Source organism: Seriola aureovittata, chromosome 1 (genome assembly GCF_021018895.1).
Source record: "Seriola aureovittata isolate HTS-2021-v1 ecotype China chromosome 1, ASM2101889v1, whole genome shotgun sequence".
Classification (NCBI taxonomy): Eukaryota; Metazoa; Chordata; class Actinopteri; order Carangiformes; family Carangidae; genus Seriola; species Seriola aureovittata.
The window spans coordinates 27,877,723-27,902,566 of NC_079364.1; the positions used below are offsets into that span (position 1 = coordinate 27,877,723).

Below are 24,844 nucleotides of genomic sequence, written 5' to 3' on the forward strand. Positions count from 1 at the left end.
AACATGTGTTTTTTAAAAGGTTGTGTATGCATGTACAATGAGTGTGTGTGCTGTTTGAATGTGTGCGAATGAGCCATTGCTAATCCCCCGAACTCATTAGCCTAATTGGACAGTCTGCAGAGAGCTCCACATTGATCTGAGCCTGTTATGATTCTCCTCGCTATGAGCACTCACTCTTTCTGTCTCTCTGTCCTCCCACTTCCTGTCACTACTCTCTCAAATGTCCTCACTCTCTTCCTTTCTCCTCTGTTCCCTCTCTGTGAACAATAATCTGTGGCATCATTGACCCACTCGCCCTGTTTGGACACAGCTAACTAACAATTTGCAGCTTGGTGTCATTATCAGCCAAATACATTGGGTTAAAAGAAGCAAATGTAATGACGGGCAATAGCTGGATTTCAGTCCAAGTATATTTAAACCTCAAAAGGAATGGTATGTTCTGACAAATGTCCAAGCTCCTTTAAGGAAATTCTGACAAAGTCTAAGCACTGTTTTATCTCACGGCAACACCTTACAAATTTATGGGTGGCTTTCAATACTTTGAAAAGCTTTTTATAGAACAACTGTCCTCCACAACTTCCCAGAAAAGCTACTGTTGTGATATTGAGGTCAATAACTGTTAATTGAGAACATAAACAAATACATTTGTTTCATCAGTTGTAAAGAAATACACAAAATGAACTACACTTGCAGGCGGTTTTACTGAGGTCAGCTGGTGAAAATTATAACCACAGTGACATCAATAATTGTGCAATGTAAGAAGATTGAACCCACCAGGACTCTTCCTAGAGTTTGGACGTCTGTCCAAATTGTGTGACCAGGCAAGAAGGGCCTTGGTCAGGAAGGTCACTCTAACAGAGCTTCAGAAGTCCTCTGCAGAGAAGGGAGAACCTGCTGGATCGACCACCTCAGCAGCACTCCATCAATCAGGCCTTTATTGTAGATCGGCTAGACAAAAGCAACTTTGAGCAAAAGGCATACGACAGTCTGCTTGGACTTTGCCAAATGGCATTTAAAGGACTCAGAGAGCTTGAAGAAAAAGATTCTCTGGCCTGATTGAAAAAATGAAAAGAAAGATTGAAGTCTTTGGGCAGAGCTCCAAGCACTGTGTCTGGCAAACACCAGACACTGCTCATCACCTGACTAATACCATCCCTGCAGTGAAGAATGGTGCTGGCAGCATCAAGCTATGGCAGGGCTTCTCAGTGGCAGGGACAGGGAGACTTTGAGGGAAGGATGAATGCAGCCAAATACAGAGAGGTCCTTGAAGAAAACCAGCCCCAGAGTGCACTTGATCTGAGACTCACCTTTCAGTATACAGCCAAGACAATGTTGGAGTAACTTGGGGACAAGTCTCTTGACTGTCCTTGAGTGGCCCAGCAAAAGCCCAGACATAAGAGAGACATGATGACAGTTGACAGACGCTTCCCATCCAATCTGATGGAGGTTCAGAAGATCTGCCTGGGAAAATGGGTTAAGCCACCCAAGTTCAGATGTGCAAAGACTTAACAGGGAATGGAAGGTGATACCATCAGTTGTGAGCAACCCAATTAAGTGCCTTGGGAGGTGCTTTATTGACTCAGTGGGAGACCAAGATATCATCAAAAATGTGCAGCAAAAGGTGGGAGAAGGTCTGAGGAATATCGGGGCTTCCAGCAACATTGAGAGTGTGGATTTACCAACATGGACTGCTACTATGACTTATTTGGCCACTGTATGGCATAGCAATAAGGGCATTTGAGGCTATGGAACATAATAACAGCAGGCACCTATGAAGGTGGCTTACGGTGTCACCAAGCTTCTTAAGTCTAGGGCTGTACAGCAAATCTTCAAAACTACAACCATCGCTAACATCTGTAGTTGAGGAATACAATGTTTCCAATACCAGACTAATCAAGACCCTGCAGGACTCGAAGGATGAAAAAGTCCATAAGGCTAGAATCAAGCAGGAGGCAGGAGCACGAGCAGAGGATAAACCATGACAGAGAGACATTTTCGGGCTCGTATGCCAGTGTCGACAGGGGCTTTGGAACTCACAACATCAGCCCAAGAAAGGACTGATGAAGAAGAACACTCCTACAGAGAGAGATCAGAGCAAGGGAAGAGGAGCTGCATCAGTCAAAAGCAGTAAGCCTGGGCTGGCAGGTTGTCTGGACGAGATGGCAGACTGAAAGCCCCACCCTGACATGGACTGACATCTGGAGGTATCCACCATTGCAGCTATGACACCCTCCCTAGCAAATCTCCACACATGGTTGCTGGCAGACAACCCCAACTGCAATCTACACGGGAAAAGAAGTACACTGGAGCATGTACTGACTTCCAGCCAAGTAGGCTTCACCCAAGGGAGATATACTCGGAGACATGACCAAGTCATGCGAGATCATGGAGATGAAAAGGAGAAGGAGACCAAACAGAAGCCTATGTGCATGGTACTTGTGAGGGAGCAGCATGAACCAGGGAAGCAGCTGGACGGGAAGAACATGGGCATCCTGAGCCATGCAACAGGCTGGAGAACGGCTGCTAACTTGGACAAATGATTCACATTCCCAGAAATTGTACTAATCGAATAGAGACCTGACATCATCCTGTGGTCATCCAAGACCAAGAAGATCATCATGATAGAACTGGCCCTGTCTTGGGAAGAGAGGTGTGATGAAGCTAACGAGAGGAGAAGAGCCAAGTACGACACCTTGATGGCCGACTGCTGACAACAAGGCTGACAAGCATGGCTATTCCCAGTCGAGGTGGGATGTTGAGGCTTTCCAGCTCAGTCTGTGTGTCAGGTGTTTACTGCTCTAGGAGTAACAGCGCAAACACGGAGAACAGCAGGGCAGAAGATCTCCACGGCTGCAGACCGAGCATCCTGTTGGGTGAGTATGAAGAGAGAGAGAGAGTAGTAGCCGGAAGCCCACCATCGACACACAGTGACTAATCACCATCCTGAGAGTGCATTGAGTAAAGGGTCGAAACACTTGACAACACATGGCCTCGGCTGAGGATGTCAGTGGTGTAGCACCTTAACACTTGATGCTGTAACCAAGAAGACTCGAAGCTGTATCTGCTAGGGGCTTCTAATAAGTACTGAATTAAGGGTCTAAATACTTTTCTAAATGAGAGGTTTTAGCTTTTTGATTTAAATAATTTCCAAAAATTTCTAAAAACATGTTTTTTCACTCATCATTATGGGTTTAATAAGTTAAGTTATTACAGTTCACTGTAAATGATGGTATTACTCTGTTTCATCATCTGTCCTGATAGTGGCCAATAAACCAGAAGTTATTTTTCTCTTCTATTACTTTTAAAGACAGGGTGATTTGTTTTCCTGTGAATCAGAAGACAACCATACTAAAGGTGACAGCAATCTCAATTTGTCTGATAAATTCAAAGCAGTGGGACTACTTTCTGCAAAAGGAAGCCAACTTTTCTAGCTGAGTAGTTGACAACTGCTTCTTAAAAAAAGGGTCTGTGAATGGTGGGGGGGGTTATTGTTTCTGGATAATTTAAATCAAATCTAATATCTGAGGTGGTGATAACAAACCACAGTGGCCTCTCTCTATCTTTTTGAGTGTTAATTATAATCTAACTATTGCCATTGAAAGTTACAAGTTACTTCTGAACATTGTTCCCTAGTTGTCTAAAGATAAATGGTCTTGGATGACCGTGTGTGAGCTGGGACCCCGAGGTGTTTCTCCTATCTCAGTGTCTCTGAGAGTATCTACAGAGGAGGAGGGGGGAGGAATAAAAAGGCTGTTAATGAATAACTTCAACTATTCATCTCCACCACCCCACCTGTCTCTCTCTCCCTCTCTCTCTGTCTCAGCAGGAGTTAGTTGATAATGAGGCGTGGTGTTGTCAGAATCACAGTCCATGCCCATCCATCCAAGCTGCTTAGTAAGGGGCCTGATACACCACTGTCTGGTACGCGTACACACACACACACACACACACACACACACACAAGGTCATGAGGAGACAGATGTCGGGGTACGCACGTGCACTTGTGCATATGTACATGCTGCACAACACGCAGCACACAGACTGAAAAATATGTGAGATTAGACAAATACTTGAACGCACACATACTGTACATACAGGTTCACACACTGTATGTATTTCCCATACACATATACACACAGTAAGAGTTATGACATTACAAAATCTTGTCAGTACTGCTGTTGGCCTTTACTTGTCAGATCAGGCGTTGACATTATCAACATTATGTGCAGATACAGTAGGTATGAGTATGTATCGTCTACTATTTCTGCTCCTCTCTACGTCCAAACTATCTCTTCTCCTTCTCTTACATTCATCCCACCAACCCCCTGATCTCCTTTGACCTATTTCTTCCTTTTTTTCCCCCATTTATCTCTCTCTCATCGCTCTATGATGTGCCTCCCTAGTCCTTGTCCCTATCTCTCAGCATATTATAATCTCTCCTTTCCTCTCTTTCTTTCTTTCTTTCTTTCAGGAGGGTGAAGGGTAAGTGAAGATCGTTGGGCCCCAGTGGAGAGGCCCAGACATTGTGTGTGTGTGTGTGTGTGTGTGTGTGTGTGTGTGTGTGTGTGTGTGTGTGTGTGTGTGTGTGAGTGCGTGTGTTTGTGTGTTTGTGTGCACCCCATCATTGCTCATCTCTGGCAGCCTCGCTGGCTGTTCCCCGAGCTACAAGCTACAGAATAAATACACTTTAAATCACCACACACACGCAGGCACGCAGACACACACGCACGCACACACACGAAGCCTGCTCCCTGGCAGCACTTTGCTGCTGCTAAATGAGGGGTCTGGGGAGTTGTGCCGGCAAAGCCTTTGGCTACTCTCTCGCTCTCCTCCTCTCTCCGTGCACATGAGTCAAACACACACTGGAAAAATAAGTCGGAGTTATGATGGGCAGACTATAATATGCCTGGATATTATTATGTTAAATAGATGGGATTCTACTTACTGAACGTCACCAAACCAGGAACATAAAGGCACTCTGGGGAAACGGAGACTTTTTCCAGAAAGACACGTATTAGCTGAATGGTCAGTCAAGACCATCTGCTCTTTTCATGAACTAGCTTGTCTGATTGCATCATGGTCAAAAATAGAAAACCCGTATTAAAGCCTTTTATTAAAATCATCTTTTGTGTGGAATATTTGAATTCCATAAAACATGGGTGACCTGCTCAAAAGATCCCTGTGGAGAATCAAACCAGGTGCTTCACAGTTACATGGTACTGGTATTCAAACCCACTAATATGCCCCATCCTCCTTGATGTCACCTCTTACACAGCCTTGGAGGGATTTTCCTATTTTTGTGACAAAAAAATTACAAAAAAAGTAATATTTACAATCCACAGCATTGACTCGCTAAAGTATTTTTGGCCCAGCCCGCCACTACTGACACACCACATCTTACGACCTTATCTAACAGTGTGCAAAGCTGATTCAGACACTGAATTGTTAAAGGTATGAACATTGTCTGTTCATCATACTGAGAGGCAGGTAAGACAGGACTGGTTAAATGATGCCATGGAAACATGTCAAATAGTTGGTGAGGAAATGAGGAGTTTCAGATTCATGCTTAAAAAACAGACCTCACTGTAGAACCTACCCAAGTCTGGACAAATCCCACTCTCCATGATATCCAGTTTTTAAAGCCACCTCTACTATAAACCCAAAAGTATGTAGGCAGAGATATGTTGACAGCCCTGTTTTAACAGTTTGGGCCACACTACCCTCAGTTACAGATGATACAATTATATCTATACAGTTCTGTGCTCCCAGTGTTGTGGCAGCAGTTTCTTATATCGACATGTAAAGGGTTTTCCCAGTTTGGCATGGAAGAACCTGACTGGGCTTTGTAGATCCTTGACCTCAAGCCAATGGACCCTAAACCCTTTTGGATGAACTGTAACACTGACTGCATGACAGGTCTTATCACCAAACATCAGTAGCAGACTTCACTAATGCTTTTGTGGCTGAATGGGGACAAATGCTGCGGGAAGCCTTTCTAGAAGAGCAGAGGCTAAGTTTCAACGGTCATGAGATGGGTGTCCACATTCTTTTGGCTATGTAGGACTGCAAAACATTTATGTGAAATGTTAACACGTGTAAATTAAAATCCTCTATGAATAACTGCCAATGGTTCAGGTAATCTTTTTAAATTATGTGAGAGTGAAATTCAAAAGCAGATGAAAGTCACTGGATTTTTTTCCACATCTCACTTTTGTGTGATTTTAGAATAGTCAGCACCTCCACATTCAGTGGGCTTCTGTATTACTCTCCATCTTCTCTGCAGTGGGTGTGGGTGCAGGTGGGGACAGCCCTCCCCTGCTCTCCCTCACTCTCCACTGTTTCTCTTTCTTTCCATGCCCATTCAACTGCATATTTTAAACCAGTGGAGTGTGTGGAGAGGGAATGAAACTGTGTGTTTCATCACGGTTTGAGACAACTAAATACAGGGTGGCCAGTGTTGATGCTTTGCCCACTCAGTGCTCTGGACTTGGACACAGAGCACCTAACTGAAAAGTCTGCAGCCACTAGAGGATTAGTTTTAGCACTGTTTTATAGCCAGGAGCTTAAAGCTGTCTTATGGTGGTGAAATAATAATGACGTTAAACTGTGATCTGTCTACTCGTTCTTAAAATATGTATATACTCCGACTGTGCCAACTGATAAATGAAACAATGGAGACTGACAAAGTGGGATTATGCTGCACACAGGAATACACATGCACACACAGACTATATATATCCCTGACCCCAGGCTGTCAGTGCATCTTGTCCTCATCCAGCTCTCTGCCCTTCCCACAATGTAACATCAACTAGGTTAACTGTAGCTAATACAGCACAGCACTGCTGCCCTCAATGTCTCCATGTATATGCATCTATCTCTCTACCTATCGATCTTTCCTTCCTTGTTAGTCTGAAGCAGTCTTAGGTGGTGCAAGGGTTTATAATTTTCCATACCATGGAGACCCAGTGATCCTGCAGGTTACAACATAACAATCTGAAGTACAAGTCACAATTCATGTGAGATAGTGAATTGGGACCAAAACCCACTACTTACAGCGTGGTGCCTTGCCAATACCCAAAAAGTACAGAACACAGCCAGATGTTTACTTGACAGGACTGACAACAACAACAGAAGGAGCGACCCTTTGAGAATAAATGAAGCTTGGAATAGAAAATAAAAGAACAAACCACGTCAATGAGCAACAGCAATTCACTTCCACCACTCTTGATCATGCTGTCTTCCTTAGTGCTGTCATCGTCATCATCATCATCATCATCATCATCATCATCATCATCATCATCATCATCATCATCATCATCATCATCATCATCATCACCATCATCATCATCATTCCATGAACTCACAAATATAACTAAAGGTGGTGCATTGCTGCGAAACAAACACAGTCTCTTGTGCCTTTTTAAATTGCAAGAGACACTGGTCCTTTCAGAAAGAATTTACCTTGGACTTAAATCAGAAGAAAAGAATGAGTAATCGACAGCCTGTTGAGTGCTGCTTCTCTGTGGAAGAAACTTCAGAGAAAAACGTCCAGTGTTTTTCAAGCTTTTACTAAATGTTTTTCTATGAGAGAACTGAATCCCATAGACATGACACTGCAGTAACTTGAAGCTTCATATTAGAGTGATGTTAGAAAATCTGCATTTATCTTTTAAAATTGAATCCTGTCAAGCAACAAATAAATATTGCTTTTCTTATTTAATGTTTTGTTATATTACAACATTTTACAAAATACAAATGTGAGCAAAACCTGCATTTATAGAAGTAAAGGAAAAACAAAGTAATTCAGCATCTAATAATGCCTAAAACTACTTTAGTATGCAGATAGAATAAGTGAGAACTAAGCACACACTCCAACAGCATCATGGAGCGAGAATTATGAAAGTGATTCATTTTCAGTTCCACCACTCTTTGGAAGGACCTTCGTGTTTTCCTCTTTTTCTTTAGCTGCCCTTTCTGCTTCAGTCTTTGTCTTTGAGGCATAGAGGCTATTTTCCCATTTATAAAAAAGAAAAGAAAATAGAAAGCCAGAAAATAAAATCAATACGTCCGTCTTCTTCTCATTCTCTACTTTCTTAAAATCCTCCAAAACAAACCCTGCAGTGTTTAGCCAGACTCAGGACAGCTGTCATTGTCAGGAGGTTAAGTTATTAATAAACCTGATGTAGTGATGTTTAAAACCTCGGGCAGGGACGTTTTTTCTCTGACTATGCTCAATCATGTAGTTTGGCATAAGAAGTGAAAGCTACAATGGAAAGAGATTAAAAAAGAAAGAATTTACCTGAGGCGTTTTTCAGGTAGCCGTTGGAATCCGCTGTGGTGTACATGACATAGGGACCTGGCTGGTTAACACCAAAAGGCTGTAAAAAAAAATAAAAAAAACACACACACATGCCAGCACAAATCAAAAAAACTGACAAATGTTGACATCTTACAAATACCTCTTCACATCAGCCGTCTGTCAGCGAGGGCGAAAGAGGACAGCGAGGAAAAAAACAGGGCAGGGTGACAGAGAAACACAGAAAGAAGAGCAAGAGTGGGCAGACAGAGAGACAGGCGTGTTGACACCACAGTGACCTTGAGCACTTTTGTTTAGTTTTATTTTCACTAGGTGACACAGCAAATGTTTGACTTGGCTGGCTTGAATCTGACAGAGCATAAATGAGTGTGACGGCTGCGTGTCTGCGTGGGCGGACACAGAGAGGTTGTCTTATCTCTTCATTATGAAAGGATGTCAACTAATGAAGAGATCTGTTGAGCCATCCTTCGCTTTAAATCAGCTAATCATGAGACGGTTACGCACGAAAACATACACACTGCAACAGAGGCTTGGCCCTTTATGCTGTGACACTCAGCAGTCGGGTGAGAGAGGAATAGAAATGAGGTCAAAAAAAAAGAAACAGAGAGAGAGAGAGAGAGAGAGAGAGAGAGAGAGAGAGAGAAAGAGAGGGATGGGAAAGCCACAGAGGAACAGACTAAGAAAGACAGCGGAAGAGAGGTGTGACTAAGAAGAAAAGGAGCGAGAGAGTGAAATGAAAAGATAGACGGGGCTTGATGGATGGGAAAGGAGAGGAGTAGAAACAGCCACGAGCTCCACTCGTCTACTATACCTTTCAGTTAGCGGTTGGAAGAGTAGACAGACAGAAAACCAAAACAACTCTTATACCAGCAGCCTCTTGTTGATGCCAAAGCTAATGTGTTTTGCAAAAGGCTTTTTCGCTGCTGAAAGGTTGTATAAAGAGTGATGCTATTGGCTGTTTTATTTCTGTCAGACTCCTCCACCCGCCTACACACAAGCATCTGACGTGAGCTCTTCAGGATGAATAACAGGTGTTTAGAGCCGGAGGAGCGGAGCCGAGTCACATGACTTGGACTGGAGTCAGACTCGAGTCATGAATCTGATGACTTCAGACTCGACTTGACAAAATCAAAAAAGACTTGCGACTCGACTTCCACTTTAACACCAATGACTCATGACTTCACTTGGACTTGGGTCTTTTCATACCTTTCACCAAACCCAAAGATTAAAGAGCAGTGTTTCCCATACATTGATTTATTTGTGGCGGCTCGACACATTTACAGGCATATATTGATTTTATCATTTATGGTCGCACTGCTTCTTTGTCCGCCCCTCTGCTCCCTATGGCGCTGAATACTCACACACACATGGAGCACACAGCAGAGCAGAGTGGCTGCAGTGTTTAGACAATGAACCAGGTGATGTGAATTAACAACAACTATGCTTGTTACTGTGAGTGCAATAAAAAGCAAGAGGCCAATTAGCAATTTACAAACCACCTGTTCAACAAGCATGTCGAAAAGTGACACTTTCAACTATTTTGTCACCAGTCTCCTGCCATTTCTTTTAACTGCAGCAAGCTGGTTATGCTAATAGTGAACTGTTACGAAGGAGCTAAAATGAAAGCTGTCATGTAGTGCAGTAACTGCAGGCAGTGAATAACACCGGCAGCAGAGGGAGGGGGACAGAGGACGGACTGATACTGACTGATGTTCTTCATTCTTTCTGAACTTCACTCAGTATTTTGATATCAGGTGTATCGTTTATTTTACTGCCATTTTGAATTTCTTTCCAGGGAGATATTATTGAATTTGCTGCTGTGACCATTACTGTTGCTGCTCCAGAAACAGTATTTAATTTTGTTTATAATATAAATCAATTCTCTCTCTTTTTTTTTTTTGTTGGCATTTTTCTTTTTTTCAGCTTTCCTTGCCTTTCCTTGACAGTCAACAGTCAAGAGAGAGAAAGAGAAAGAGAGCATAAGACATGCAACAAGGGTTCACGGCTGGAATCAAACCCCGGACATGCGTGTGCTGGGACCTTTTAGCCACCAGAGCCAAGACTTGAGACTTGTGACCTGCAAAACAGTGACTGGGTCCAACCTCTGATCAAATGTCACTGCTTAATAAAATTATGGCTATATTTAACTCCAGAAGTTCACTGTATACGAGCTCATGGTTTATTTTTCCTGCAAAACATTATATCCCATTCAGACCGACACAGTGACGCCAGTCAAACCCATGCAGAGGGTCTGTCTGAATGGGTTAACGTACCTCACCCAGGCCTCCTTCATGACCCTTCTCCTAGCAGGTTACTACTAGAAATGGAAATTGATTCAAAGATGCTGATTTTAAAACATCATTTAACCTACTTGTCAGACTGCAAGGGGCAGAGAGACTCAACTTTCATCTGGTAATTGCTGGATGTAATTCATTGTACCTCTCAGTTTTAATCAGAGAGGTGTACGAACTGTTCTGTAGACTGGAGTCTCACATGCTAACAATGAGCAGTGACAACTATCTCATATGAAAGGGTCCAATGCTGGTTGAACACAAGTTGAGTACACCTGTGTCATTCATGCATAAGCTGTCTGAAAGGGATATTATTCTGTAATGAATCTAAGATAAAGTCATGGAGAGGAAGACATTTTATTATAGGGTACTTAGCTAATTTAAACTCTATACCCTTATACCTGCAAAATGAGTAAGGCAGGTAAGGTGGTGTCATCACTTTATCTGATCTGGTTTTCAATAGTCTTCAATGTGCTGATTCGATATTAGACAATTTCTTCTAAAGGAGTAATGTCATCTTCTGCTGTTTTCTTCATTAAGATTTTCTTCTTGAGACAAATTCTACAGCTACATGAGAAACTTGAGGCACAGCTCGGACCTCTGTGAAAGGCCTAACTCAACCTTGCAGAGGTTTACATATCAAACTAATAAGTGCTTTCTGGGTTTGTCATGCCAGTGGAAATCTCATAAACTTCCTAAATCTGAGCAGAGTGTAAACTAGGAACAGATACCTGTAAAATTATTAGTATTACCTCTCTATCAGCAGAGAGTATACAGTAAAGGCGTAGTTGAATAAAAACAAGCCATGAGCAACAAAATCTCAAACTATATTTACTAAGGACAGGAGTTAGAAATCAGGCACATCAGGAATTTATTTATTTAATTATCTTATTCAAAGATTCAGATATTGATATTTCAGTTGAAAATGTCATTTATCGAAAAATGTATTGGAAAATGCCAACCACTCGGAAGAGGATAAAGTACAGCATGGTAGCATGGGCCACTGACTTATATAATGAAGGACTCTTACTTGTCCCCATTAACAAAGAGGGGCAAGGGGAGGAGAATGAGCAGGTGAAAATCAGGTGATGGTGTACTGCATAAAATCAAACCCCTCGACGTTTTGGCCGGCAATGGTGGTATTTTAGACTATCTCTCTTTCTGCTAAAAAAGTGCTGAGTACAGAGTCTGGAGGAAGATAAAGATGTATGCATGTAAGGATAAGTGCACCCAGACACACACCTGCTCAGACTGTTCAGCCATCAGGACAGATAAGAAACTATTTTACCACACAATACTTATTTTGTGCCGTCATTAGAAAAGTGGACAAACCAAAGGACAGATTTCTTACCTTCACTTCTTCAGGACAGTCATTGGAGCAGAGGCCGCTGAGCACTGAGAAAGACAAAGATGCCAGAGTCAGACATGACACTCAGCATGTGTTAAATGTCCAGCACAATGACACACGCTGCTGTGGAACAATCCGTGGTGGTGCCGTTTCTGTGCCCTGAGGGCCACTGTATCAACATGTATCAAACTTCAAGCAATCAAACTCACACAGAGAAATAAACTTCGTTTACACAATGACTCAAATTCCACCGTTTCTGACAACTCGAACATAAAAAACCCAATTCATATTAACTGTGCTTGAGTGTTACCTAATGTTTGCATTGTATTTCATAGCATTTAATCATCTTTTCTGTTTGTTAAGTGGACGTTGACAAGCCAAAAAAAAAATCAAAGAAGGGAGGGAAGGAGGGAGGGTTATAAATAAATTGCTAGCTGTGAGAAACATAAAAAATAAATGTGCAAACTATTAACACTGCACGTGTGCGTGTACGTGCACACTAAGTATTTCACTTATTTGTCTGTACAAGCGAAGTGAGGACAAAATCCGCTGAATTGCTAATCAGTCATTAGGGAAGTGACTTTATTAGCATACTAATAGGGTTCTGGGTCTAGGTTGCTTTGATTTGCCTGATGGAGTCACGCTGAAGCCCAATACTGTGTTAATAAGGTCTGCACCCACTGCTGTAGTAAACAGCAGCTAAACTCAGTGCACCTACTCAAAGCAACATCACATTGTATAGACAGTGGACGGAAGGTAAAGCCTCAGGACTTGTTCATCTCTAACTTTCTACACACATTAATTATAAACATCCATCTAAACAAAAGTGAGCAGACTTTTCAATTATGTAAAGGCTGTTTAAAATGACCTGTTGTACAGTACACTTGTGGAAAAATGGCAGGTGAAATCTTCTCTCTTACATGATGTCTGCTCTACTAGTCACAATTTAATATTCTCCATAGCTCCCTAATAGTTTCTGTCCACATTTAACCATTTACTCATCACCATGGCTCCTTTACTCTTTTTTTCCCACACAGTTAAGGATATTTATAGAACTGTGAATCACACCATTCACAAATCGCAACTACTCATGAAAGCTTAAATACCGTGGGTCTATAGGGCGATGCAGTGTTTTCTGAAGCACTTCTGGAGCGTTCTCTTACAGAGCAAATGCAACATCTTTAAGACGCTAGTGTCAGCACTCAATCCATTCTGTTTTTTTTTTTTTTTTTTTTTTTTTTTACAGTTTTTCACTCTCTTTCTTTCTTTCCTCTTGCTCACGTTGTGATGTGAAGGGAGCCATTCAAATCACACAAACCATCAACTTTCTCCACGTTGTGCTCTTCTGATCTACAGCAATCAGTCAAAAACTCCAGTTTCACTATGAGCTCTCAAACTTCACTACGGGCAACTCAAGCTTAGATTAGCTATGACAAAAAAATACATGAATCAAATGGAAAATAGATTTAAATGATGCAATTTTTCATTCCTGTATACCTTTATAAGAAATAATTTAGGATATAGGATGGCACAGTTTGTCCATTGGCTGGTCTACCACTTGAGAGACTTAAATACTTCAACAGCTATTGGATAGTCTACATATGAAAGACATTGGTAATCACCTGATTTTTTTTTTTTTTTTTGATGCCACCATGGGGTTGACGTTTGTAGTTTTGACTGAGATGTCTGGACAACTACTGACCAAACTACCGAGACATTCACTTGAATTTCAACAACTGAGGTTGTTGTTGCCTTTTGGCTGCTGCCGTCACGGGTCACCACAGCAGAACACCATCCACACAGTTCATCTGGCATAGGTTTTTATGCCCTTCCTGATGCAACCCTTGGTTCGAGGGGCCTTCCCATTAACCTGAGCTATACTTTGCATCTAATGCTAATTGGAAAATGTTAGCATGCTAACACCCTAAACTAAGATGGTGAACGCGGTAAACATTATACCTGCTAAACACCAACTGCACCAAATCCTGTATACAAAATGCAGTAGTGGTCCAGGATTGATGACTGCATTGCACCATTTTCTTGTACTCCATGTGGTAGCTCTTCTGCCATCACTTTGTGTGTATAAACAAGAGGATTTTTTTTTTGAAGCTTTGATTTAAAAAGAAATGGCGTATGTGTGGCAAAAGCATATTGCTGCTTTGAAGTTCACAAGCCTATTAAGTATATGCCTGAAGTGGAATTCAGATGGAGCCCCCATCAAAGACAAACATGTATTTCTTGACCCTTACTGACCACACTGCATATCAGTTGCTGCTTGTTTTGTTGCCATTTAACATGGCTTTTGAAAGTTTATTCAGTAATCACATGGGTACTATCAGTGGTTGTTTGCACCACAAAATGTTTTCAAGTCAAGGATATCAAAACAGGGCTGCAGTGACGACAGACCATTCATCATTTAATGACAATATAAAAACTTCAATTATGTCTTTGTACATTCACTTACTATGGAAACATGTGAGAGAGAAATCTGGATCGTTTAAGATGCAGCTAGTTCCTAAATTTGTTTCTGGCTATTGTAGAGACCAAGAAGCTGAGTAAAGTTGAATGAAGCTGAATGACACAAAAAAAATCATTAGGTATTTGCCTCTGAAAAGATAAAAGCCTTTAGGAGCCCAGAGGAAGTCTGACCTGCTACACCAAAGTGGTCAGAAACAGCCCTGCATGTAATTATCCCACTCATCAACTCTCAGCAAATACCGCATCATCACATCACAGGCTTTGGACCAAAGTCTTCCATGAAGGACACAGATGATCAATAAATCATAGGGATCAGATTATTCATCACTTGTTTGAATTTCATGCTGTTTGAGGTCAGGCTACAGGCACCACTGTCACTGACACTGTAAATCAATAACACAGAGGGATTAGACTGCCATTTGTTAGGAGTCGGTCTCATTTGGGATTATCTGGAAAGAGAACATTGCACATAGGACAAAGGCTGCAGCAGGACTCAGAGCCACCACCAATCTCACTGCACTCCCCCGTCTCCTCTGCTACAAGTTTACTTTACTATTCTTTGCATTTCATTTTGCTGCATAGAAAATGTTTTCGGAGATTACAGAGCAACTATCTTCACTTCTGCAGTTTTCTCTCTTTATGTCTCTGTGGTTACCAGGTCAGTTGAGAAACCAGAGATGTGTAAAAATGCACTTCCCAGACGAGTCGCTTCTTCTCTGTGGGCTTTAGCACAAACTGTGAACTTGTTAAAATACTATACATCCCTGATGTGAAATGTATCCTCAATTTATGAAACACCACAGAGAAAGAGGAAGATGTCAGTGCTTGAAAGGACCAACGGGAACAAACAATGTCACGCAGCTTGATTACAAATAAACCGTATGCCAGGAAGTGATTGTCAGGATTGTCTCTTCCATTGGGAAACAGAGGAAAGGAGTTTCCTGCAAATTTAAATGAACAAATTTGAGAGGAATTGATTTGCACAACAATCTCTGTCTTGGTGACACAAAAAAACCCCCACCAGATTTTTGTGACATTTAAATTTCCGGTGTAGATGTCATAAAGCTAAATCACACTTGGCATCCCATGGAAGTAACACTGTAAGAGCACCCTTCTGTCCCCTTCTGTCATGCCAAACTTTCTGTCTCCTTTTTAGTTCCTGTCAAATATGAAACACCTAATAAATTCCAAATTAAAACCCAAAACGGAGCCACGCTTAGTAAAATGTCTTCACAAATCCACTAGATACTTTTGAATGTTCAGTATGTGAAGCAATGGAAACATTTATAAATTTAATTGTGAGAGCAGGACACACACATGCTCCATTAAGAATTTCATGACATGAATTCATTGATGCATAAAAAGAAAGAGAGAGAAAAAGATGGACATGAATGCAGAAGCCCTTCACAACTCAATGGGCACGGCGTCGCTCCAGGAAGTAGATGAGTTTGTGTCAGAGTGGGTATTTGTGTGCGTGCGTGTGCGTGTGTGTGTGTGTGTGTGTGTGTCAAGGCAAGGCTGTTAATTTTAATTTATAAGAGAGAGGAAACTCAAATCTAGTGTTTCTTCTAGACCGCTTTATTCTTCATACTTCAATCTCTGGTTGACATGTAACAAGTATGTAACAAGTATGTAACAGCTCGTCAATGGCTAAAACAAGATCCCTGGAATAGCTCTCACACATTCTGTGGACGACAGATTCTGTCTCTTGCCAATACAAGAGTCTCACTCACACACACACACACGCACACATGTACACCCAGACTGTACAGCTAATACAGCCTCTAGTAGATTGAGCTAGCCTATTTTCTGGTGTAATATTAAGACTGATGGCAGCTCTTTCGCAGGACTAACCTAATCAAGTGGAGGACGAACTGGTCTGTGTACTCTGTGTGGGTCTCTGTGTGTGTGTGTGTGTGTGTGTGTGTGTGTGTGTATTTGTGTTTCCATCAATGAGTCAGCCAGCGAGCAGCATTTCATCAACAGTGCAAAAGTGTCTACTGTTTCTTTTTTCCTTTTTGGTTGGACCGCAGCAGCAGGGCCAACCCTATAAACGGGTCTGTCGCTGACTGACTGACTCACTGAGTTATCAAATTACACAATTGGCCAACCGAGTGCTGTGTGACTGAGTGATAACTTTACACCATTGTTTGGCTGGCAGGTCATTATTATTTCAAAAGGATTTGGCGTTAACAAGCAGTGCTGACAACTTCGTCACCAGATTAACCATTTAGTCACTTTTTTTTCCCAAATATGCTTAGCAACAACTCTAGCAGCTTCTTTGGACAAACCCTAGCTACTTTCCATAGAAGACAGTTGCCAGTACTGCCAGGTTGTCTCTGAATGTTCATATTACAAGTAAATGTACCTGAAATCACAGCACAGTGATTGTCTTTATCGATGTTAATCGAGGTTATAAAATCAGGATTTTAGCAGTGAAGAGCAGCTGCTTGGAAACGGCTGTATACTTATATATATGCAAATATACGAGTGAAACACTGCATAACCATACGGATACATTCTCCTGCTGAGAAACTAAAATCCCCAAAGAAGAGATCAACTGACCTTGTGAGGCTTAACGAGCGCATCCCAATTAGTTTTTTTTTTTTTCTAATGCAGCCATTTTAAAATATGCACTGGCCAGTCACAAATTGTGAGGGACCATTCTCATTTTCAAAAAAAGAAAAGAAAAAGAAAAATACTTTGGATTTGAATAATACGGTGGATGTTTTTGTCAAGAATCTGATGAGGAAGGAATATCTGTTTCAAGTAAGCACAGCTCACTGTGTTTATGTTTATCTAAATGACAAGCGGGAGTCAGGCTCTATGATCAGACTTGCTTAGCTCATTAATCTCTTTCTCAGATTAAATCGAAGGCAACTGGACTTGTATTTGTCTGTGGAAGACGTTTCGCCTCTTATCCAAGCGGCTTCATCAGTTCTTATGTATTGGTCTCTCTAGTCCGCACTAGTCTGACCAAGAAAGTGGAGTAGGACCCAGGTATTTAACCTCTTGTGGGTGGGTCCACCAAGGTACCTGTGAAAGTACTGGTTTCACCTGACCATTGTTGTGGTCTCATGTGGACGACCGTCGTTAGGGTCAGGTGACCCTGTTGTTATCCCGTGTGAACGACAGTCGTTAGGGTCAGGTGAGCCCCTGGTGGATGACGATCGTTGAGAGTCATCTGAGGTTATGTTGTTGACTCTCCTGGGTACCGATGAAAGGGCGACATTGTAGATGGGGGATAGATGGTGTCGCAGACCCCCTCCCCTGTTTAGCGATGGCCTCTCCACTTTTATATAGATGGCTTCCTTGACTCCCCTTTCAAACCATCTGTCCTCCCTGTCCAAGATTTCGACATTGCTGTCTTCAAAGGAGTGTGCCTTTTCCTTTAGGTGGGAGTAGACAGCTGAGACAGGGCCTGAAGAGTTTGCCCTTCTGTGTTGGGCCATACGTTTGTTTAACGGTTGTTTTGTTTCCCCAATATATAGGTCATTGCACTCCTCACTGCATTTGACCGCATATATCAGGTTGGTTGCTTATGACCTGGACGAATGAGAACTTACACAGACAGTTAGCTCATTAATATGTACTGCATGTCGGGCTGTGTTTAGTTTCAGTGACAGCTTAGCTGCAGCTGTCAGTTAGTCATAATTCAGATTTAACTAGAGACCATTTGCGATGGTTCTCAACATGAAGCCCTTTGACATGTTGAGAACAAAAATTACAATACAACAATATAATAACTGTATTACAAAGTTGTCTACAACTACAGAGTGAACTTATAGGTGGTGTGTGTTATATTATTACTGCTCCTAAATGTCAGGGGAATTGTATAAAAGTTGCAGAAAACTGGGGCTGAGTCTCCTTCAAATGTACTTCTTAAAACTCATCTGTGGATGTGCTTCCTGGACTCCTCAGATGGATGATGATGTATTAAATGAAGATGATTAGATTTGTTTGTTTGGGTTTGAGGTGCCGACATGAAATATTAATGTGTTGCTAAGTGTAATTTTAACCATTCATTCACAGGCAAAAGCAATAATTTCATCTGACTTTCTAATGGGAGGCAAAAGATTGAAATGTTGTAAAAAAAAAAAAAACAAAAAAAATATATATATTAAGCAAAAATAAAGCCTGAATTAGATTTGTTCTTCCATCACCTGGCTTTGCAGACAATGTATTGAACATATTATTTGCTAAAAACAACATAGGAACTGTAGGAACCCCTCCTGCTGCATGTTAAAGACCAAAGTAATATTAATGCTTGTGTAAGTTTCTGTGCAAACATTTTTGATGCACAAATACTGAAATCTCAAGTTTGAAATTTGCAGAATCAAAGGTGTCATATACAGATACTGTAAAACACTGTAACAAAACACTTACTGAAGTGCACCATGAAACTTTTGCACATTTGCAACAGATTGAGATCTTTGAGTACATTTTCTCCCACTAGAAAAAAACACAGTAATATAGTCCTCGGAGTGCAGAGAGGGGTAATTTCATGGGAAATAAATTTCTGTAACTGCACTTGTAAACACACAATTCTGCATGCATTTGTTTTCACTCAAAAATGATTGTTTCTGTTTATATAATAGTCTCTTTTATATAACTGGAGATTCACCTGTAATTTCAGCCTCATTGGCCCTCTATAAAAAGAAACTATGGGGAGCCATGGTAACCACATGCACACGTCACAACACAGTCCTTAGCTGTTAGGTCAGCTGACGTCACACACACACACACACACACACACACACACACACACACACACACACACACACACACACACACACACAAACAGAGGAAAATGCAATGAGCAGACATGCCGTGTTGACATGCTGTGTCAGCGCTAGTGGCTATGAGCACAAGTCAATGACAGCCAAGCAGACGCACACTGTACATGCAAACACACTGACACACAAACACAACAACATGACAGCTGATCAGCATTTGCTCTGAGATGCTCATCACTTCTCATTGTCCTCAGGATGCTTTTGCTGACCGCAGGGCTGCTTACAGACGTGCAATGGCACAACACATGCCTGCACAGACACACACAGACACACACAGACACACACACTGTGCCTGACAGCAAGCTGACATCTGCTATTAAATAGCAAGAGCAACTCCAGAAATGACCACCTGCTCAGGGCTAAATAATCCGTGTTACATGGATAATCTACACAGTATCACTGGTGTGTATGTTTTTCTTATGAGCGTCTGCTGAATTTCTGCTTTTCTGCCTGGTAAATAAAGACCTATGTAGCACAAAAAATTTAGATTTTATTACAAAGGATCTGCAATAAAGAGCTGTCACTTAACAAGATGTCTCCCATAAAACTTGCTGCCTCATCAGTGCCTGACTAAAAACTAAATACATATCCTTATTTGCCCCTATTAGACATTATGGCTTTAATGGCTATTGTCTGGTCGAAGTGTAAGTAAGACGAGGCACCACACTGCTGTTCAGATCCCAGAGGGAGCTTCTCCTGCTCTGTGTTCACTTTGGGAAACATCATTAAAGCGTTGTTGTATGCTCACTGTCCCTGAACAGCTGGCAGTTGATTCCACTGTGTTTCACTTTCAGATGAACACTACAAATGCAATGTGACCACCACGTTAATTGGCCATATCAATTAGAATAACGTTTAACATCCTCACAGAGTCTAACTGTCTAGAGAAGACATGTTTGCTCCATCCAAACATTACAGTAGGATTACAGCAAGAAATCAGATGCAGCAATCTACTGAAGTCTAAGCCTCTTTTTTGCCCTAAAAGCAGTGGAAGAAAGAAGGCATTCAAGGTGTGACATCGAGTGTCTGTACTGGGATGTTACGAAAGATCCAAACATGCTTTTCAAAAACTCGCACAGGAAAATTAAACATCAATTATAATGTATTTTATATAAAAACAACCAAAGCATAATCTGTATCTGAATTACCCAAGACTGAAAAGACTGAATACGCCCCATTTTTTATCATTAAATGATAAAAAATTATTATACACATAAAATACTGAGTACTCTCGTGTCCTCCTCTGAGGCCAGCAGGTGTGACAACATTGTAAAATTTCCAACTGCTGTAAAAGATAATTGACTCGGTTCATAAAGGCAAATGTTAGCTTTAAAAATCGGCCCACAAACTTCCCCTCTGCTTACTGTGGCCTGGCCGAGCACAGTGGAACTCTGCTTAGGTCAGAAGCGTTGACAGTGGCCGCAGAGCAGAATTAATTTGCAGGCGATTGGATTAGCCTTCAGAGCCATAAATCAAATATCGTGCCCGAGTCTTATTCAAAATTAGGCACTGCCTGTTGTTTTCATCTTCTAAACCACTACCCATAATTTGCTAATTGGTCTGCCTTCCAGCTACCTCAATTCTCAGTGGATGGGGTCCACACTAATAAAATTTAACCTGATAAAACTTAAAATTGATTCAGGCTGGCTTCTCTGGGGCTATATCGCTGTAGCCTCCCTGCTGGTGCTGGAAAGATAAGTGGAAAAGTTTCCACCTTATTTACACTGAATAGAATAGTGGTATGAAAAGAGGCCATCTTAAGACCACTGACCAATTTTAGCTTAATGATAAAGGGTAAAAAAAAAAAATCACATCACAAATGCTCTAGAGGAGAAATTATAAGTTCTTATACTAAAATAAGAAATATGAATTTCTGCTCCTTGTACATAGTGAATAAAATGTCTATAATATTCAGTATATTGCATTGTATGGCTTGCTTGTGGTCATTTGCAGGCAGAGCCATTACAACTTCAACTGTTAACATAAGCTGGAGCAGGATGCTATTTTGACAAACATGGGAGCAGGCACTCCCACTCAGCCCTCTTTGTGTGTTGCAGCAGAGAAGAAGTATTCACACAAATCTGAATATGCAGCCTCCAGTCAAATCCTCCTCCGGACGACAGAGCCACACTGAAAGACTTCATGTAAATCTCCTCGTTGTCATTTGAATGAAATGAAAAGAGGGAATACAAGACAGCCGTGACTGACAGACTGAGGGGGGCGGAGAGGAAGCAGGAGGACAGGAAACAAGACGTTTGTCGAAGAGAAACAAGAGGAGAGGCAGGGTGAGGGCAGGAGAAGAGGTGAGAGTGAGATAAAAACCGAGGCTGAGAGGGTTAGAGGGGAGGAAATGAAAGAGGCTAAATGAGAAAAGATGGGAGAACAAGACAGGAGAGATGGGGAAAGAGAAAAGAAGAAAGCTGGATTTGGTATTAGAGGAGAAGAGATGAAAGAAGAGGTGAGGAGTGGAGAGAGGAGAAGGGAGTATGTGGGCCTGGGAGAAGCTCCCAGATGTTTCTCAATGCAGCTAATCTGCATCCTAATAAGTCAGCAGGAAACTAATCAACTCATATAGTTCTGCCTGTCAGTCTCTCTCTTCATCTCTTTTCAACACGCATGCACGCACGCACACACACACAAACACACACACACACGCAAGCACACACGCACACACACTCACACACACTCGAGATGCTCATGAAGAGATACCCCCTCCCCTCCCCATCTCCCATCATTTTATCCTTCTTTCTAATTTTGGAGTTTATGATTTCTCCCATCTCTTCTCTCCTCAGCAGCAATCATCGCTCCATCTGGCCACCCTGCAACCACTTTTTGCATCGATGTATCTTACAGCTTAGAGTGGATCCTTAAATAGTTCCTCTGAGATTCAAAATCAATGACTGGCTGTCAAATTTTGGACTTAATACAAAACGGACCAGTGGAAAACCTCTCCAAACCTGGTTTCCAAGACAAGAGAACCAATTCTAACTCAAACCCTGTTCGAACAGACCTGAATTAGACCGGATCCAATCCGACCTGAATAGATCCTGCTGGATAGTGAACACAAACACTGGCCATATGATTAATGAGCTGCCTCATTCAAAGTGTGTAGTAACACAAAGATCACACTCTATGTCTCACATAAAAAAAAAAAAAACACATTTTACCTTTACACGTGATCACAGCTGACAGCGAATCTGTAAGAACCCATATGGGGATCAGACATATTGAACCAACAGAGACCAAATGTGATACGGAATGAATACATATAATTTGTACTTGGCCTGGCTCAGGTTGTCAGTGGGGTCTTGGTTTCCATTGGAAACCTATTGACTGGTTGCCAAATGGCAAGACAGTGGGTCTTCTCTAATATGAGCCTGTCAGTGACAGACGGTAATGAGGAGGAAGGAAACACAAACGGCAAGCTGTGAACATTCATTGTACAGTTGACAATGCACCACTGGACGCTGGCTACTGCTCACACCACCACAGGCGGTGCTTATAAGAGGCAAGTGTAGGCATCTACACAGTAGAGTATCACTCTACTGGCACTTATTTTATCAAGAAGAGCTCCCAAAAATGTTTTTCAGCAAAAGCATAGAAACAACGGAATAAAATGTAAAAAAACTAGTTTAATAAAACACCCAATAGAGGCCTTTAAATAATAAAAATGATACATTTAATGTGGTTAAAGCAGGTAAACTGTGTCTGTTTTCCATACCTCATTGATACTGTACGAAAGGCTTCTCCTTCATTTCATTAAATTCCTGCAGCATCTGAAGGCAGCAGGACACATATGTTGGTTGATCTGCAGTCTCTGATTTGAGAAGTGCCACACCAGATTGTATTGCCATTACGCACGAACATCACCACCGCGTTTACCTTTATTAATCCAAATGCAAATGACACCAGGCTTGGTGTCATTTACCACTCACACCACTGGTGTTCAAGCTGCAGCGTGCAGGCTAACAGCTAACAGTACACTAGCAGAGTGAGTGAGCCGTGGTGTGTCAGGGCGGACAGAGGTGTGCTGACCTCAGACACGGAGCTGGCAAAATCTGACCTTGTGGCTGAGACAGAAAGGGGCCCCCAGAAAAGCAGTGGGAAAAATCTAATCAATACTTTTTTTTTTTTTTGGACACCATTACTGAGGAGGCCATTACTTTGATGGACATATATACTGTACATGATGCAGATACAGATACAGCGCTACGTCCACACTAATATGTTTTCATTTTAAAATATTGTGTTAAAATGAAAACGATCTCTGTCCAGACAAGTATTTCAGCTCCGTATCAGAAATAATCTCCGTCCATACTGACACAGTGTTAAAACATGGGACCATTAAGTGAATGTCAATGATTAGCACACCTCAGTCCATGCAGAAATAGTTTTTGCCAAGAAAACACAGAAAGGGGATGAAACTGAACTGCAACTATACACTAAATAACATTCAACCAACCACTTTGAGAAGAGCTTTTCTTGAAGGAGTGTCAAAACAAAATGACATACAGGCCTGATATGTCTTTTTTCCCTCAGCTTTCAAGGATATATATTTATTTTTACAGAATGGCATTATAGCTGCCAAGTCTTCCACTTGGCTGCAGCTCCACTCAAAAACCTTGAGCTTGCTCCTAAATAATATATGCTCCTATGGCAACAGAGGTAAGGGTCTTGATGGAATGTGCCAGCGAGCGAACTGCTGCATGTCGGGCTCACAGGAGGATAAGATGTCAGACTGGTACAGGTTCAGGTCATCTCAGTGTGAAGAGCCCAGCAAGAGTCCAAGCCTCTGGCAGGCAGAAAGGTAAGGCTGCTGTCTGAGGCCAGTGTGTGATAGATTTATCCCGGGAAGTCCACGTGCATCATGGGATCTTACCTTTCACTCACAAACTGCACACATATACACACACACACACACACACACACGAGCGCGCGCATGCGTACACCAAGCCCGACACAAAGTCAATCCTTAAGCGGGAGTTGTTCGATAACGCTCAGGGGAGGGCTGAGGGATGTCATCTTGAGAAAATGGGATTCCACATTAGAGAACAGAGGACTGGATAAGGCTGTCTACAAAGACACATCACTAGCCAACATAATGTGTCAAGTCTGAATATGAAATTCGCACATTCATTCTCACTTATTACAGTCTAACGCTATCAGCTATGCCATCAAATATGCCTGAAAAGAATGTTAAATAAACTATTTACCCTCAGGGGTTTGTCACGGGAGGTGCGAGGCTATTAAGCTGCATTTGAGCTCACATTCACGAGGGAGATAAATGAAATGTCAACAGAGTGTATCACTTGACAGATACATTTTTATTTTGGTTGCTTGCTGTTTGTTCGCTAGTCAGTAGTCAGCAAGATGTAGAAAAGTGCTACACTGAACATGTATGAAATATTTACAACCAAAAATGTAATAACTGAAGTCGAATGAAGAGGAGAAGTGGGGGGAGCTGACAGCGTTTGCATCGACGGGAGGAAAAAACAAGGCGTTTTGGTGTGGGTGTACCTGTGTGTATTTTGTTTGACATGCTGCAGTGAGACAAGACATGGATAACGAAAAAGAACAGCGGTGTTTCGAGAGATGGCACAAAACGAATTCATGT

The 24,844-nt window shown here is 41.8% G+C and overlaps 1 protein-coding gene across 1 annotated transcript in view; it reads right to left on the reverse strand.

Moving 5' to 3' along the window:
- Positions 1-24,844, reverse strand: part of itfg1 (integrin alpha FG-GAP repeat containing 1) — a 144,640-nt gene that overhangs the window by 22,144 nt on the left and 97,652 nt on the right. Inside the window, exons 13-14 of the mRNA XM_056402763.1 lie at positions 11,960-12,003; positions 8,300-8,378 (exon numbers count right to left, since the gene is read on the reverse strand). Coding sequence (XP_056258738.1) covers positions 8,300-8,378; positions 11,960-12,003 — 123 coding nt within the window. The remainder of the gene's footprint in view (positions 1-8,299; positions 8,379-11,959; positions 12,004-24,844) is intronic.